The 15,423-nt window shown below is 41.1% G+C and overlaps 1 protein-coding gene across 1 annotated transcript in view; it reads left to right on the top strand.

The window, feature by feature from the left end:
- Window positions 1-15,423, top strand: part of ZMYND10 (zinc finger MYND-type containing 10) — a 105,224-nt gene that overhangs the window by 78,372 nt on the left and 11,429 nt on the right. Inside the window, exons 9-10 of the mRNA XM_053689001.1 lie at window positions 1,700-1,825; window positions 2,879-3,000. Coding sequence (XP_053544976.1) covers window positions 1,700-1,825; window positions 2,879-3,000 — 248 coding nt within the window. The remainder of the gene's footprint in view (window positions 1-1,699; window positions 1,826-2,878; window positions 3,001-15,423) is intronic.

The raw sequence follows: 15,423 nt of genomic DNA on the forward strand, positions 1-15,423 counted from the left end.
GGGCCTCGGTGATCTTGATAGCTCCTGCGTGGCCACGCAGGACTTGGTATGCAGACCTGGTGAATATGTCATCGGCTCCACCATGGAAGCTACCTTTGAGACAGGACCTTCTTGTTCAGGGTCCATTCGAACATCCGAATCTGGTTTCCCTCCAACTGACGGCTTGGAGATTGAATGCTTGATTTTATCAAAGCGTGGGTTTTCAGATTCTGTAATAGATACTCTGATTCAGGCTAGAAAGCCTGTAACTAGAAAAATTTACCATAAAATATGGAAAAAATATATCTCTTGGTGTGAATCCAAAGGATTTCCATGGAACAAGATAAAAATTCCTAAGATTCTATCCTTTCTACAAGAAGGTTTGGAGAAAGGATTATCTGCAAGTTCTCTAAAGGGACAGATCTCTGCTTTATCTGTTTTACTTCACAAAAGACTGGCAGCCGTGCCAGATGTTCAAGCATTTGTTCAGGCTCTGGTTAGGATCAAGCCTGTTTACAGACCTTTGACTCCTCCCTGGAGTCTAAATCTAGTTCTTTCAGTTCTTCAAGGGGTTCCGTTTGAACCTTTACATTCCATAGATATTAAGTTACTATCTTGGAAAGTTTTGTTTTTGGTTGCAATTTCTTCTGCTAGAAGAGTTTCAGAGTTATCTGCTCTGCAGTGTTCTCCACCCTATCTGGTGTTCCATGCAGATAAGGTGGTTTTGCGTACTAAGCCTGGTTTTCTTCTGAAAGTTGTTTCTAACAAAAATATTAACCAGGAGATAGTTGTACCTTCTTTGTGTCCGAATCCAGTTTCAAAGAAGGAACGTTTGTTACACAATTTGGACGTAGTCCATACTCTAAAATTCTATTTAGAGGCTACTAAAGATTTCAGACAAACATCTTCCTTGTTTGTTGTTTATTCTGGTAAAAGGAGAGGTCAAAAAGCGACTTCTACCTCTCTTTCCTTTTGGCTTAAAAGCATTATCCGTTTGGCTTATGAGACTGCCGGACGGCAGCCTCCTGAAAGAATCACAGCTCACTCCACTAGGGCTGTGGCTTCCACATGGGCCTTCAAGAACGAGGCTTCTGTTGACCAGATATGTAAGGCAGCGACTTGGTCTTCACTGCACACTTTTGCCAAATTTTACAAATTTGATACTTTTGCTTCTTCGGAGGCTATTTTTGGGAGAAAGGTTTTGCAAGCTGTGGTGCCTTCCGTTTAGGTGACCTGATTTGCTCCCTCCCTTCATCCGTGTCCTAAAGCTTTGGTATTGGTTCCCACAAGTAAGGATGACGCCGTGGACCGGACACACCAATGTTGGAGAAAACAGAATTTATGCTTACCTGATAAATTACTTTCTCCAACGGTGTGTCCGATCCACGGCCCGCCCTGGTTTTTTTTTAATCAGGTCTGATGAATTATTTTCTCTAACTACAGTCACCACGGTATCATATGGTTTCTCCTATATATATTTCCTCCTGTCCGTCGGTCGAATGACTGGGGTGGGCGGAGCCTAGGAGGGATCATGTGACCAGCTTTGCTTGGACTCTTTGCCATTTCCTGTTGGGGAAGAGAATATCCCACAAGTAAGGATGACGCCGTGGACCGGACACACAGTTGGAGAAAGTAATTTATCAGGTAAGCATAAATTCTGTTTTCTGCTAGTATTCTGAGATGATTATTCATTCTGGTGTTAATTTGTGTGTCTTACTAGCTTCGCTCATTTCTCACTGAAGTTCTTGTGGACCAGCTGCCAAATCTAGTGGACCTACAGCGTTTCCTGAGCCACCTGTCAGTGAGTGAGCCAGCGCCACCCAAGAAGGAGCTTATTCTGGAGCAGGTACAAGATGGAGGCACTGCTAGTAGAACAGACAAAACAAAAAGGTTTATCAGAGAGAGGTTCACCCTCAGGAGTAGGGCACAGAGTAAAAGGGCAGTGTTCTTAGGGAGAAGTAGCACAATCAAATTTTCATCAGTGGAAAACAGCAACAACTGGATCAGCCACTTCCAAAATGTCTTAAAAAAGAAGAAACTTGTTCCAGCCTCCAAATGTTTAAAAAAGGGACCTTCACTGCTTCACAACGGTCTAAAGCACAAAACAACAATGTTTCAGGTCTACAATCAGCCCTTAATCATGTCTGATCACTAGTCTGTAGGCCCAAAGCATTGTTGTCTTGTACTTTGGACCCTGTTATGAAGCAATAAAGGTCAATTTTTTAACATTTGGAGTCTGGACCAATTTATTGTTCTTTTGGGGTAAGTCACAGGGAGACAAGGCCCTTACGGGCAGGCCAAAGAGTAATAGAAAGCATTGCCTTTTAAGTGCAGGGCAAAGCGTAAGAGTGGGCAATGTCCTTTGGAGCATGGTGCAGATTAAGAGAGGACACTATCCTTAGGAGCAGGGCTTAGAGTAAGAGGGGACATTCTACTTGATAGCAGTGCATTGAGTAAGAAGGAGCTATGTCCTTAGGGGCAAACATAGAGTAAGAAAAAGTATTGTCCATAGGGGCAGGGCATAGAGAAAGAGGGTGCTTGTTTTTTTTAGATTAGCGCTCAGAAGAAAAGGGGAAACATTTTGGAGCATGGCACAAGGTAAGAATGGGCACTTTCTTTTGGGGCTAACTCCTTCAGAATAGGATATAGAAAAGAAGAGGTGCTGTATTTAGGTGCTGGGTCACAAACGAGAAGACACTGTCTATAAGGATAGAGATATTTGCCCTCATGATATGTCACATGGTAAAGCAATGGTTCTGCTGTAGTAGAGTACTTACCTGTAAGGTATATCACTTCCCTTTTTGAGAGATGATAAACGCTGCTGTTTCTGGCTGACCTTTTGTGCAGTGCTGCCTTTATCTCACCATCCCTCCCTTTTTCTTCCTTTGTATCCTCACAGGTACCAGAGGTCTGGGACTCCATCATTAAAGAGAATTCTGGGAAGTGGAAAGCAGTGGCCAAACACCAGGTGAAGCACGCATTCTCCCCCAGCGACGAGGACCTTCGCTCACAGGCTCAGAGGTGACGGGGTGCACAATTTGTTTTATTGTATCTAAGGAATTGTCTGAATAACTGATTAGATATCAACAGCACCCGTTAGCTTACTGAACATTTATAATTATTAAACAAATTATAAACACAATTTTTTTTTATATTTATTTAATACAGAATTGCGTCAATAAAAGTAGAATAAAAAGACAATGCAATAACACTGAATTTTAAATGTTGAATATTCAAAGTTACTTCCACTTCCCCTACCCTCTGTATCATGTGACTACCATCAGCCAATCAGAAACTCATATAATTGACTTCCTGTTGGAGGCGGGGCATGCAGGTAGCTACAGGTGCTGTGGATGCTCCGTGCCTCGGCGTGAGGCCTAAGTCCACCCCAACACATGCTTTGTTTCCCTTGGCCAAGTATTGGTCTGGGTAATAGGATTCTGAATCCTGCATGGGAAGTCCATGACGGCAGCCTAATGTTTGCACGCTGGCTGGTGCATACCATCTCTATACGGACTTTTTAAAGGAATGGAACAAGAAGTCCTTGACTAAAAATCTGCATATTTATACTTAAGGCTCCATCGCTGCTTACCGGACTAACAGGGTACTGTACCCGTCTTCACCCCTTACCGGCTAAAAGACCACTGGATTCTGTCATTTAGAAAGTGATTTACCTATTATCTAAAAGTACTTTGCAGTATCCCTAACAGAGTTGTGGATCCAAGTCTCACCTGGTTGAGATTGTTTCCATTCTTCAAGCGGCAACAGACATTGGAGTACACTCAGAGGGTCGCAGCTCCGAGAGCGATCAGCAGGACAGCTGATAGAACTCCTCTCCCTGGTTGAGAGGCGATGGATGGCTGTTCAAGATTGCAGCGTGAAGAGCGAGCCCCCGGAACTGGCCAATCATAAGATGCAATCTTACTCTGCTCATCGTGAGGAGGCGTGTGAGTAGCTGTGCAGCGTCTGGGCCGGGGCCTCTTCCTCCAACAAGCCCGCAAATAGGAGGAGGAATTGCGGCTGTAACGGTCGTGGGGACTGCGGCTGGTTACATGGTCAGTCTCGCTGCTCTGCCGCACAGTTAGCTATCTCCCTGGTTGCAGCAGGGATTCTCTTTTCTCGGCAGCACTCAGGAGTGGAGGGTCGAGCAACCAAGTATCGGGTGAGATCTTTTGATTTTGAGGGCGAGGAGCTGTTTGTTTACCACCGCTGGTTCTGCGGGGACTTGTTTCTGCCCGCTTTCCTTCTTTCATAACCCTATTGACTGCTTAGACACTCTGACTTCTACACAGTGCACCTGCTTTGTCTTGAAGCTACTGAGCGGTATTTGGGCACCAGTTGACTGGGCAACCTGTGATTAATAGGAGTGAAGGGGACGAACTTGACCACTGTGCGGTCTGAATAAACCAATGTGGGGCATGAATGTGTGGGGGGTATAACTTTAATTGGTGGTTTTACTCCATCGTGTTGGTTTTTCCTTTTAGATAAAAATTCCACCGCTTATAGGTTCCAACAGAAGTGTTTAACTCCCTCGAGTATAGTATTGTGGGGATTAGTAGAGTTATAAGAATTTTGTTACTGATAGTCTTCAAGGGTTAGGGCATAGGGAGAAGAGGTTACAGAACTTGTTTTTTTTGCTTTTCTTTCTCTCGAATCTGTTTGGTTACATACTGAATACTAGTTTTGTTTGCATATACTTCCTCTAAACTGTTAATCCCTGATTTGATGATAGAGAGCCATAGCTTTATCACATAATTATCCTAGCTAGCTATCAACGTAGATATCTATCTATAATATATGTGATGCATGTTTTGTTGGAGTTCCCTTCAATAAGGGTATTTGTTTGTACCATTTAAAGGTTACGGGCATATAAGTTAAATTACACTGTGCAAAGTATATTATTTTTGCCCTTAAAATAAGTGTTTTTTTTTTTTTTTTCTTTTTCTTCCCCCTTTTCTTGCTTTTTAGAAAGTTAATTGTTGGGACATATTCAGTGGACACATGAAGTTAAAGCACTATAGCACTTTAGAGTAGATAGCATTACACCCTACGAGATACAAAAGTTAACAATTAAAGGTTTTTTTAGAGCACTATAGCACTTTAGAGCAGGCAGCGTTACACACTCAGCCTTGTACAAATAAGTAGCACTCAAGTTTTTTTTTTTTGTAGACACTATAAACACACATGTTTTATTAAACTTAAAATATTCGTTTTTTTGCAAGGTTCTCTCCCAAACTAGCAGCGTTGTATTCAAGGATATTGAAGTTACCCATTAGGTGTGCATATATCCATCAGTATAGGTATATAGTGGTATAGCTTACTGGGTTAGTTGTCTTATTAGACTAATACACCGAAAGACATTATTTGACTAGCCTTAAAGGGCTGAACCACAAAACTTAATCCTACATTCTTATCAATTGTGGTGCAAAAGTAGAGAATATCATATTTTGGGTTGAGTTAATTATTATACCTGGGAAGCTAGTACTGCCCCTTTTTCCCTGTGAACCCTGGTCTGCTTTCCCTATCTGTCTAAATTATACAGATAGAAGAGGGCATAAGCCTGTAAAATAAAGGATACGTCCTGTTCATGGACAAATACATGTACCAAAAAAGCTCTCCTTCCAATATGCCTCCTAAAGCCAAGGAAAAAAAGGGGAGCAGCAGGAATCTGGATTCAAGTATTGTTTCCCCCTCAGAAAAAAGTATTGCTAATCCGCCCCTTATCAATTTAACAGAATTTGCAGCTGAAGTGGCAAAAATCCTGACACCACAATTTGACATGATTAAACAGGAGATCAGAAACGAGATATCTAGTCTCACCTTAGAGGTTAGACAGTTTTCATCAAGGTTAGATGAAATGGAGACTAGGATCTCGGATCTGGAAGACAGAATTAATGTAGTAGAGCCAACTTTGAATACCCACAGTAAGATTATTACTTCTTTGCAAGCCAAGATCGAGGATCTTGAGGACCGATCGAGACGGAATAATCTCAAAGTGATCGGTCTACCCGAATCCTCAGAGTATCAAGATTTAATGAACTTTGTTACCACCACACTACCACAAGCCTTGCAGATTCCAGTTCCTGCTGCTCCCTTTCAGATTGAAAGGGTACATAGGATAGGCCAACGACGAGATCATAATGAGGCGTCAAGACCTAGGCCAGTAATTTTCAAATTTGTGAACTTCCAAGACAAACTATTATACCTCAAACATTACAGGAAATGTGGCTCTCTTTCTCTAGGCTCCCATAGGCTACTTATGTTTCAAGATTTCTCTTCGGAGACACTAACCAAGAGAAGAGACATGTCTTTTTTCTATGGGAGACTGCAGAAAGACAACTACAATATAAGGTTGATCTACCCGGCAAAGTTAATAGTTTTGAAAGATGGGGTCACACATACACTTAATAATGTTATGGAAGCAGAGTCTTTCTGCAGGGAAGCCGGGGTACCAGGTTGAGTTATATAGTTCCAGTGGATAGAGGCTTCAGATGGTTGTACCAGAATATATGCTTCTAAGAAGATACGCATTTGTTAAATATTTGCTGATTCTTTTGTTTAGTTCAGTTGTAGAGATGGTATTCGTGGGTTTGTTGGGAGGGGGGGGGGGAGGGGGGATGTTGTGTGCGTGGGTTGTTTTTTTTTTTTTGTCTCTCTCTCCCTCTCTCTCCTTTCTCTTCCCCTCTTTCCCCTCTTCCTCTAGATATGTCGCTTTTGAGGTGTGAGTTTAACACCTTCTCACGTTCGTTCGGGTTTTAGATGAATAGTGTCACTAACTTTAATCTACTATCTTGGAATATAGGTGGTATTAACTCACCAATTAAAAGAAAAGCTATAATAAAACATTTGGGGAAACTTAACCCAGATATAGTTTTTTTACAAGAACTACATTTAAATGCTACCGAAATACCCAAATTAAAATCTAAGTGGGTGGGGGAAGTGGTGGCAGCCCCATTTACCTCAAGAAAGCGGGGGGGTTGCAATCCTATTAAATCGGAACCTAGAATATCAAATAACAAATATTGAATCTGATCCTGATGGCAGATTTTTAATATTGGAAATGGAAGTTAGGGATATTAGATACATATTTTGTAATATATATGGTCCTAATCAAACTGACCACAAATTCTGGTCAGCCCTCACAGTGAAATTGCATAGATTTATAGGGTTGAATTTAATTATCGCGGGAGATTTTAATCTATTAGCGGATCCTATCCTTGATAATTCTAGGAAAAAGATATTAGATAGCAGAGGTAGGAAAGCACAGATCTTTCAGAAAATGTGCTCCCACTTAGGCGTGGTTGATTTGTGGCGGGTACAAAACCCGGATGTCCGCGCCTATACATGTGTTTCCCATGTTCAACGTTCTTTCTCTCAGCTTGATTACTTTCTAGTTTCAGAACCATTACTCGTTCGGAATTGGGTTACAAGAATCAATGATATAGCTATTTCAGACCATGCGGTTATAGCTCTGAAATTAGTTACTGGCCAGAGACTTCTTGGTAAGAATCAAATTTATTTCCCCAGATATCTGACCAACAATATCAAGTTTCAGAATCACCTACGCCTAAAGTGGGCAGAATATTTTAATAATAATGGGCATTATATAGATACAATTGAGACTTTCTGGGAGGCCTCTAAGGCCGTCATACGCGGTGAGATCAAATCCTTTACACGTTACTGGACAAAAAACTGCAGTCTAGTGTCCAGACAGTTAGCCAATCGCGTTAAGAACACATACCGAGTCTATATTCAGAGGCATACTAGAGAACATTGGGAAGCCTACACTTCAGCTAAGGCACTGCGAGATACACACATGAAGCAGATTAGCGCACAGGAAGAACTTAGATTAAAAGCTAGATATGGGGGTTTTATAGGCAGATCGGCCAAATTTCTAGCGAGGCTGGTTAAATCTTCACCCAGTCATGTAATATCTTCTATTAAACAAGGAACTAGGAGATACACGAATCATGCTGATATAGAAAAAGTATTTTTTGAATTTTTCCAAAATCTATATAGGCAAGAGCCCATTAAACCTGACATAAAAGAAGCATTCTGGGGTAAGATTAAAGTACCACGCCTACCTACGGAGGCCAGAGACGCCATTAACACGCCTATCACCGGAGAGGAAATAAAGTGGGCAATCAAGAATGCGAAACCCAATAAAGCTGCCGGACCAGACGCTCTCCCTATTGAATACTACAGAATTTTACAAACTGAGATGATCCCTATATTAATTAGACTATTTAATTTTTATTTCTTGGAAAACACGAAATGCTCTGCCTCTTTCACCGCGGCAAATATTTCATTGATTCTAAAAAAGGGCAAGGATCCCGAGTCACCAAGCTCTTTCAGGCCTATCTCGGTCTTAAATACCGACTATAAGCTGCTCGCAGCTATTGTATCGGCCCGACTGAAACCCTATATGGGCGATCTAGTCCATGAGAATCAATCCGGCTTTATGCCGGGGCGTAACCCCGTAAGGAATATGAGGAAACTATTAATCTTGATTGAATTTCTATGGAACAGACATAAGGCTAAGGAATTCCATGGAAGCATAGATAAGGCCATCCTAACGGTCGACGCAGAGAAGGCCTTTGATAGGGTAAGTTGGGACCACTTATTTTCCACGCTGGATCAATTTGGTTTCTCGGGATCTTTTAACAACTACATACACTTAATTTATAGCATACCTTCTTCCGCGGTGATCATCAATAATATATCTACTCAAAGTTTTGGCCTATTTAGAGGAACTAGACAGGGCTGCCCACTCTCCCCCTTTCTGTTCAACCTTAGTGTTGAACCATTGGCTATTAGACTACGGCAAGAAATGGATGGGATCTCTCTGGCAGGGGAGAAGCTGGTCCTTTTACTCTATGCAGATGACCTGCTGGTTTTTCTGTCTAATCTTGCGGTTTCTCTGCCTATCTTACAGAGTATTACCCAAGAGTTTGGAGAAATTTCTGGGTTTAAGATCATTATGTCTAAATCGGAATTAATGTGGCTTTGCAAGAAACCCGAACTGGACATTTTCCACCCTTTTCAAGAAGTTTCCCAGATCACCTATCTTGGCTTACGATTATCCAACAATTCGGAGGACTGGTATAGGTTAAATCATAGGACGGTGATGGAGGCCTGTAAAAAAAAGCTTGAGGACTGGGCCATGCTCCCGATATCTCTATCTGCTAGAGTGACCCTAATTAAATCCGTCATCTTCCCAAAGCTTCTTTATATTTTGCAAAATATTCCATGGTTTTTGCACAAGAAAGATATCACCATATTCAATAAGGCCTGCTCCAAATTTTTGTGGAACGGCAAGAGACTGAGGATTGCCTCCCATAGGTTAATGAACTCTAAAGTATCAGCCGGTTTGGCACTCCCTAATATCCAGACATACAACTTGGCTATCTTAGCTAGATTTGCACTAGACTGGTTAACAGGGAAGGAGCAAATCTCGTTTATCTGGGAATCTAAGATCGTGGCTCCCTTTCAGTTGAAGGCTCTGCTGCATTGTCCACTTACTTCAATTCCATTTAATATATTTTACTTAGGTACATTTAAGAATGTCATCGGGGCTTGGCAAAAGCTATGCTCTGAAGTGGGTAACTCACCTTATGTTTCGCAATATTTACCTATAGTTGGTAACCCTGAGTTTGGTCCCGGTCTCTCCAATCAGATATTTAAGGATTGGGAGTCTAAGGGTCTCCAAACAGTATGGCAAATACAAGATATAGGGGGTCACCCACTATTATTTCAAGAAATTGCAACGAAATTTGATCTAGGAGCGCGTGAGTTTTACGCCTACCTCCAAGTTAGACACTTTCTCCTGGAGCTTCGTACGAAATATGGGAATAACTGGTCCATGGGCAAGCTGCAGACTCTGATCTCCGCTTATGCGGCAGGTAAATACGCTGTTTCCCCCTTGTACCTATTTTTAAACCAGAAAGTGTCCAACTTACAAGTGAGTGAAATGGTTACTAGGTGGAGTAATCAATTCCCGGATATAAACGAGCAGACTATTGTAGGGAGTTTTAAAATAATACAACAGAGCTGGGTCCCGACATCATGGAGGGAATCACAGATAAAAATTGGTTTGCAGAGATATCTTACTCCTGAGGTTCTATCTAAATGGTACAAAACAAGTGTAACCTGTTCTAGATGCTCATCTGTAGGTGCGGACATATTCCACTGTTTATGGAGCTTCCCTAAAGTAAGCCAATACTGGGGAAAAATCACATTTTGGATGATGGTGGTCCTGAAATTGGGCCATAAAATAACTCCAATAGAAGTGTTCTTTCTGGTAAGATTTCAGGGAAGAATTAAGAACTATAGCCTTATAAATACTATTATATTAACAGCACGTAACTTAATTTTCAAATCATGGAAAGCATCCGCTGCACCTACAATGGCTCAATTTATAACGGCCCTGTGTAGCCAATTTATTGCAGAGCAGTTTAACATACCATACCCACAAGAGAAATATCTAGCGGGATTCTTTAAAAAATGGGAGATTTTTGTAAGATCCCTGCCTCTACCACAGCAAAAAAAGCTTATTAAGCCATTTAGAAACTCGGAATTTGTCCAGATGAACATCTTGGCAGGTCATTTCCCCGGAGAGTGGGTGGAGACCAGTGACTGAGTACCTATCGGAGGAGGGGGGGGGGGGGAAGGGGACGCGAGGAGAGAGACGGGCTCCTTTTTTTTTTTTTTTTTTTTTTTTTTTTTTTTTTTTTGCTTCTCTCGCTTTAGTCTTTTCCTTTTTTCTTTAGTTGTTTTGTTTCGTCTTGTTTTTGTCTTGTCTGGTTTTGTCTTGTCGTCTGATTGTTATAGTTGTGTGTAGGGGGTTGGGAGTTAAAGAAGAAAACAACAAAGACGTAAGAATGAGTCCACGGACAAGAGTTAGGTATTTACCTTAGGCACTTTTTACATACACATACGTGCCCGACTTTAAGGTCTTTTATGATTTTTATTGATGTGCGGGCAGTTTAATTATTTATTTACTTATTTATTCATCTACATATTTGAAAAAATTGTTGTTAACTAACTATGCACGTATTTTTTCACCTTGTTCTATTGTGTCACATGTTTGTTACATTGGACAATTAATATTGTAGAAATATTTTCTCTGTCTTTGTCATAAATAAACTATTTAAAAAAAAGAAACTCATATAAGTATGGACTGTAAATTCTTTCACATGCTTAGTAGGAGTTGGTGCCTCAGAAAGTGTGCATATAAACATATTATTTTTGATAATGGAAGTAAATTGGAAAGTTGTTTAAAAATGACATGCATGAAACTAAAATGAAGTACATGTTGCATGGATTAATTGCTTAGTAACTAGTTGGGACAATTAACCCTAGTGCTAGTTCTTATATTCGAATTGTAAACACCATTATACTTATAGTCAGATATCACATATTCAAAAATTGGACTGCTAAATGCACTCCTAGTCTGGCACTAATATTAAAGGGAATTCAAGCGCAAATCATATATGAATCTTTCCATTTACAGCATGTTATTGAAAAAAGAATTAAAAAGTTTCTGACTGGTTGGGCCCCTATAATTCTTATTCTATCTTACTACAGAAGCAGATTTTGTCTCCATTTGTCTCCTCTATTTGCTTCGCTGAATTGGTGATATTAGATGTATTACCCCACACTTGTATTAGGAATTATAATAATAATAATTTGCGATTTATATAGCGCTTTTCTCCCTGTGAGACTCAAAGCACTTTACAAATATACCAACAAAAGACATAAAAGTTAGGAGTTTCTGAACGTTAGATAAGCGGACTGAATGCCTGATTAAAGAGGTGTGTCTTTAGCTTTTTTTTAAAAGTCTGTAAGGACGGTGCCTCTCTGATTGGGCACGGTAAAGAGTTCCAGAAAGTAGGGGCAGCGTGGCAGAATGCTCTGGAGCCTGAGTTTGTCCTTATTCTTGGCACTGAGAGAAGGGATGTGTTGGCTGACCTAAGTGAACGGGATGGGATGTAGGGTGTCAGGAGCTCTTTCAGGTACTGTGGGCCTTGGTTGTTTAAGGCTTTGAAGGTCAGCAGGCGAATTTTAAAATATGTTCGCCATTTAATTGGAAGCCAATGCAGGGAGTGGAGAACAGGTGTTATGTGGCAGGAGCGAGTTTGATTGGTCAATAGTCTGGCTGCTGCATTTTGTACTGTCTGAAGGTGATGGAGTTCTTTTTTGGGAGGCCCAAGTAAAGTGCATTGCAGTAATCTAGCCTAGAGGATACAAATGCATGGATTAATGTTGGCATATCATCCGGTGGAATTAAGTGTTGTATCCTGGCTATGTTTTTCAGATGAAAGTAGGCAGATTTTATTACGGAGGAAATCTGCTTTTTAAAAGATAGTCCAGCGTCAATCAGCACTCCGAGGTTTCATACTTTTGCTGAACTAACGAGTTCAGAGCCTCCAAGCTCCAGGCCAGTTGGGTGATCGTGGGATATTTTTGATGCCCGGGGTCCCCTCACCAAGAGTAACTCTGTTTTGTCCGGGTTAACTTTGTGACAGCTAGCATTCATCCATTCTATGAGGTCTGTTAAGCAACTGTTTATGCGGCATGCTGGGTCTGTAGTATCTGGAGCAAAGGAGAAGTAGAGTTGTGTATCATCAGCGTAACAATGATACCTTAGGCCATGTCGGTTAATGATGTCCCTCAGTGGTAGTAAGTAAATTGCGAATAGCATGGGAGACAGGATAGATCCTTGTGGAACTCCGCAGGCCAGTTCTGTTGGTGCTGATGAGCTTGATCCTGATATTACTCTCTGTGATCTACCAGCGAGGAAAGATTTAAACCAGTTAAGGACTGTGCCTCCTAGACCACAGATGTATTGCAAGCGCTCTATTAGAATCCTATGGTCAATGGTGTCAAATGCAGCTGAGAGATCCAGGAGGATTAGAATGGAGTAATCACCTTTGTCTCTTGCCATGAGGAGATCATTTAGCACTCGGACTAGCGCTGTTTCAGTGCTGTGGCGGCATCTGAAGCCTGACTGGAAAGGATCGAATATGTTTAGGCGTGATAGATGGGCTTCCAGTTGAGTTGACACTACTTTTTCAATTATTTTCCCCAGAAATGGGAGGTTGGATACTGGTCTGTAATTAGTCATGCAGTCTGGGTCTAATAAAGGTTTCTTTAGGAGTTGTTTTACCACAGCTTCTTTTAGAGGATCTGAAAAGTCTCCTGTTTTTAGTGAACACTGCACTATTTCTCTTGTAAGGTGTATCCAGTCCACGGATCATCCATTACATGTGGGATATTCTCATTCCCAACAGGAAGTTGCAAGAGGACACCCACAGCAGAGCTCTCTATATATAGCTCCTCCCCTCACTGCCATATCCAGTCATTCTCTTGCAACTCTCAACAAGCATGGAGGTAGTAAGAGATAAGTGGTGAAATGTAGCTGTTATTTTGCTTCAATCAAGAGTTTATTATTTTTAAATAGTACCGGAGTTGTGCTATTTTGTTCCAGGCAGGAAAAAGAAGAATCTGCCTGGGATTTCTATGATCTTAGCAGGTTGTAACTAAGATCCATTGCTGTTCTCACACATGAAGAGAGAGATAACTTCAGCGGGGGAATGGCGTGCAGGTTATCCTGCTATGAGGTATGTGCAGTTAATATTTTTCTAGAAGATGTGAAGGCTAGAAAATGCTGCTGATGCCAAATTTATGTAAGGTAAGCCTGAATACAGTGATTTAATAGCGACTGGTATCATGCTTACTTTCTGAGGTAATACTCTTTTATATTTACAATATAAAACGTTTGCTGGCATGTTTAAACGTTTTTATATATACTTTGGTGATAAAACTTTATTGGGGCCTAGTTTTTTTCCATATGGCTGGCTTAAATTTGCCTAGAAACAGTTTCCTGAGGCTTTCCACTGTGTTACTATGAGTGGGAGGGGCCTAGTTTAGTGCTTTTTTGTGCATTAACTATTACAGACTGAGACATCCAGGAGTTCCCTGAATGCTACAGGGCATCTCTAAAGGGCTCTTATGCTTCCAAAATCATTTGTTGGGGAAGGTAGGCCCACAGCAAGGCTGTGGCAGTTTGGTGTGAATGTTAAAAAACGTCTATATCATTTTTTTGATCCGGTTTTTGAACTAAGGGGTTAATCATCCATTTGCAAGTGGGTGCAATGCTCTGTTAGATTATTATACACACAGTAAAAATTTTGTTTGATTTACTGCCTTTTTTCACTGTTTTTCAAATTCTGACAAAATTTGTTTCTCTTAAAGGCACAGTACCGTTTTTTATATTTGCTTGTTAACTTGATTTAAAGTGTTTTCCAAGCTTGCTAGTCTGATTGCTAGTCTGTATAAACATGTCTGACATAGAGGAAACTCCTTGTTCATTATGTTTAAAAGCCATGGTGGAACCCCCTCTTAGAATGTGTACCAAATGTACTGATTTCACTTTAAGCAATAAAGATCATATTCTGTCTTTAAAAAATTTATCACCAGAGGAATCTGACGAGGGGGAAGTTATGCCGACTAACTCTCCCCACGTGTCTGATCCTTTGACTCCCGCTCAAGGGACTCACGCTCAAATGGCGCCAAGTACATCCAGGGCACCCATAGCGTTTACTTTACAAGACATGGCGGCAGTCATGGATAATACACTGTCAGCGGTATTAGCCAGACTACCTGTATTTAGAGGAAAGCAAGATAGCTCTGGAGTTAGACGAAATACAGAGCATACTGACGCTTTAAGAACTATGTCTGATACTGCTTCACAATATGCAGAAGCTGAAGAAGGAGAGCTTCTTTCTGTGGGTGATATTTCTGACTCAGGGAAGATGATGCAACCTGATTCTGATATTTCTACATTTACATTTAACCTTGAACACCTCCGCATGTTACTCAGGGAGGTTTTAGCTGCTCTGAATGACTGTGATACAATTGCAGTGCCAGAGAAATTGTGTAGACTGGATAAATACTATGCAGTGCCGGTGTGTACTGATGTTTTTCCAATACCTAAAAGGTTTACAGAAATTATTACTAAGGAATGGGATAGACCAGGTGTGCCGTTCTCTCCCCCTCCTGTTTTTAGAAAAATGTTTCCAATAGACGCCACCACAAGGAACATATGGCAGACAGTTCCTAAGGTGGAGGGAGCAGTTTCTACTATAGCAAAGCGTACTACTATCCCTGTTGAGGACAGTTGTGCTTTCTTAGATCCAATGGATGAAAAGTTAGAGGTTACCTTAAGAAAATGTTTATTCAACAAGGTTTTATCCTACAGCCCCTTGCATGCATTGCGCCTGTCACTGCTGCTGCGGCGTTCTGGTTTGAGTCTCTGGAAGAGGCTTTACAGGTAGCGACTCCATCGGATGACATACTTGACAAGCTTAGAGCACTTAAGCTAGCCAATTCTTTTGTTTCTGATGCCATTGTTCATTTGACTAAACTAACAGCTAAGAATTC

Source organism: Bombina bombina, chromosome 7, assembly GCF_027579735.1.
Source record: "Bombina bombina isolate aBomBom1 chromosome 7, aBomBom1.pri, whole genome shotgun sequence".
Lineage (NCBI taxonomy): Eukaryota > Metazoa > Chordata > Amphibia > Anura > Bombinatoridae > Bombina > Bombina bombina.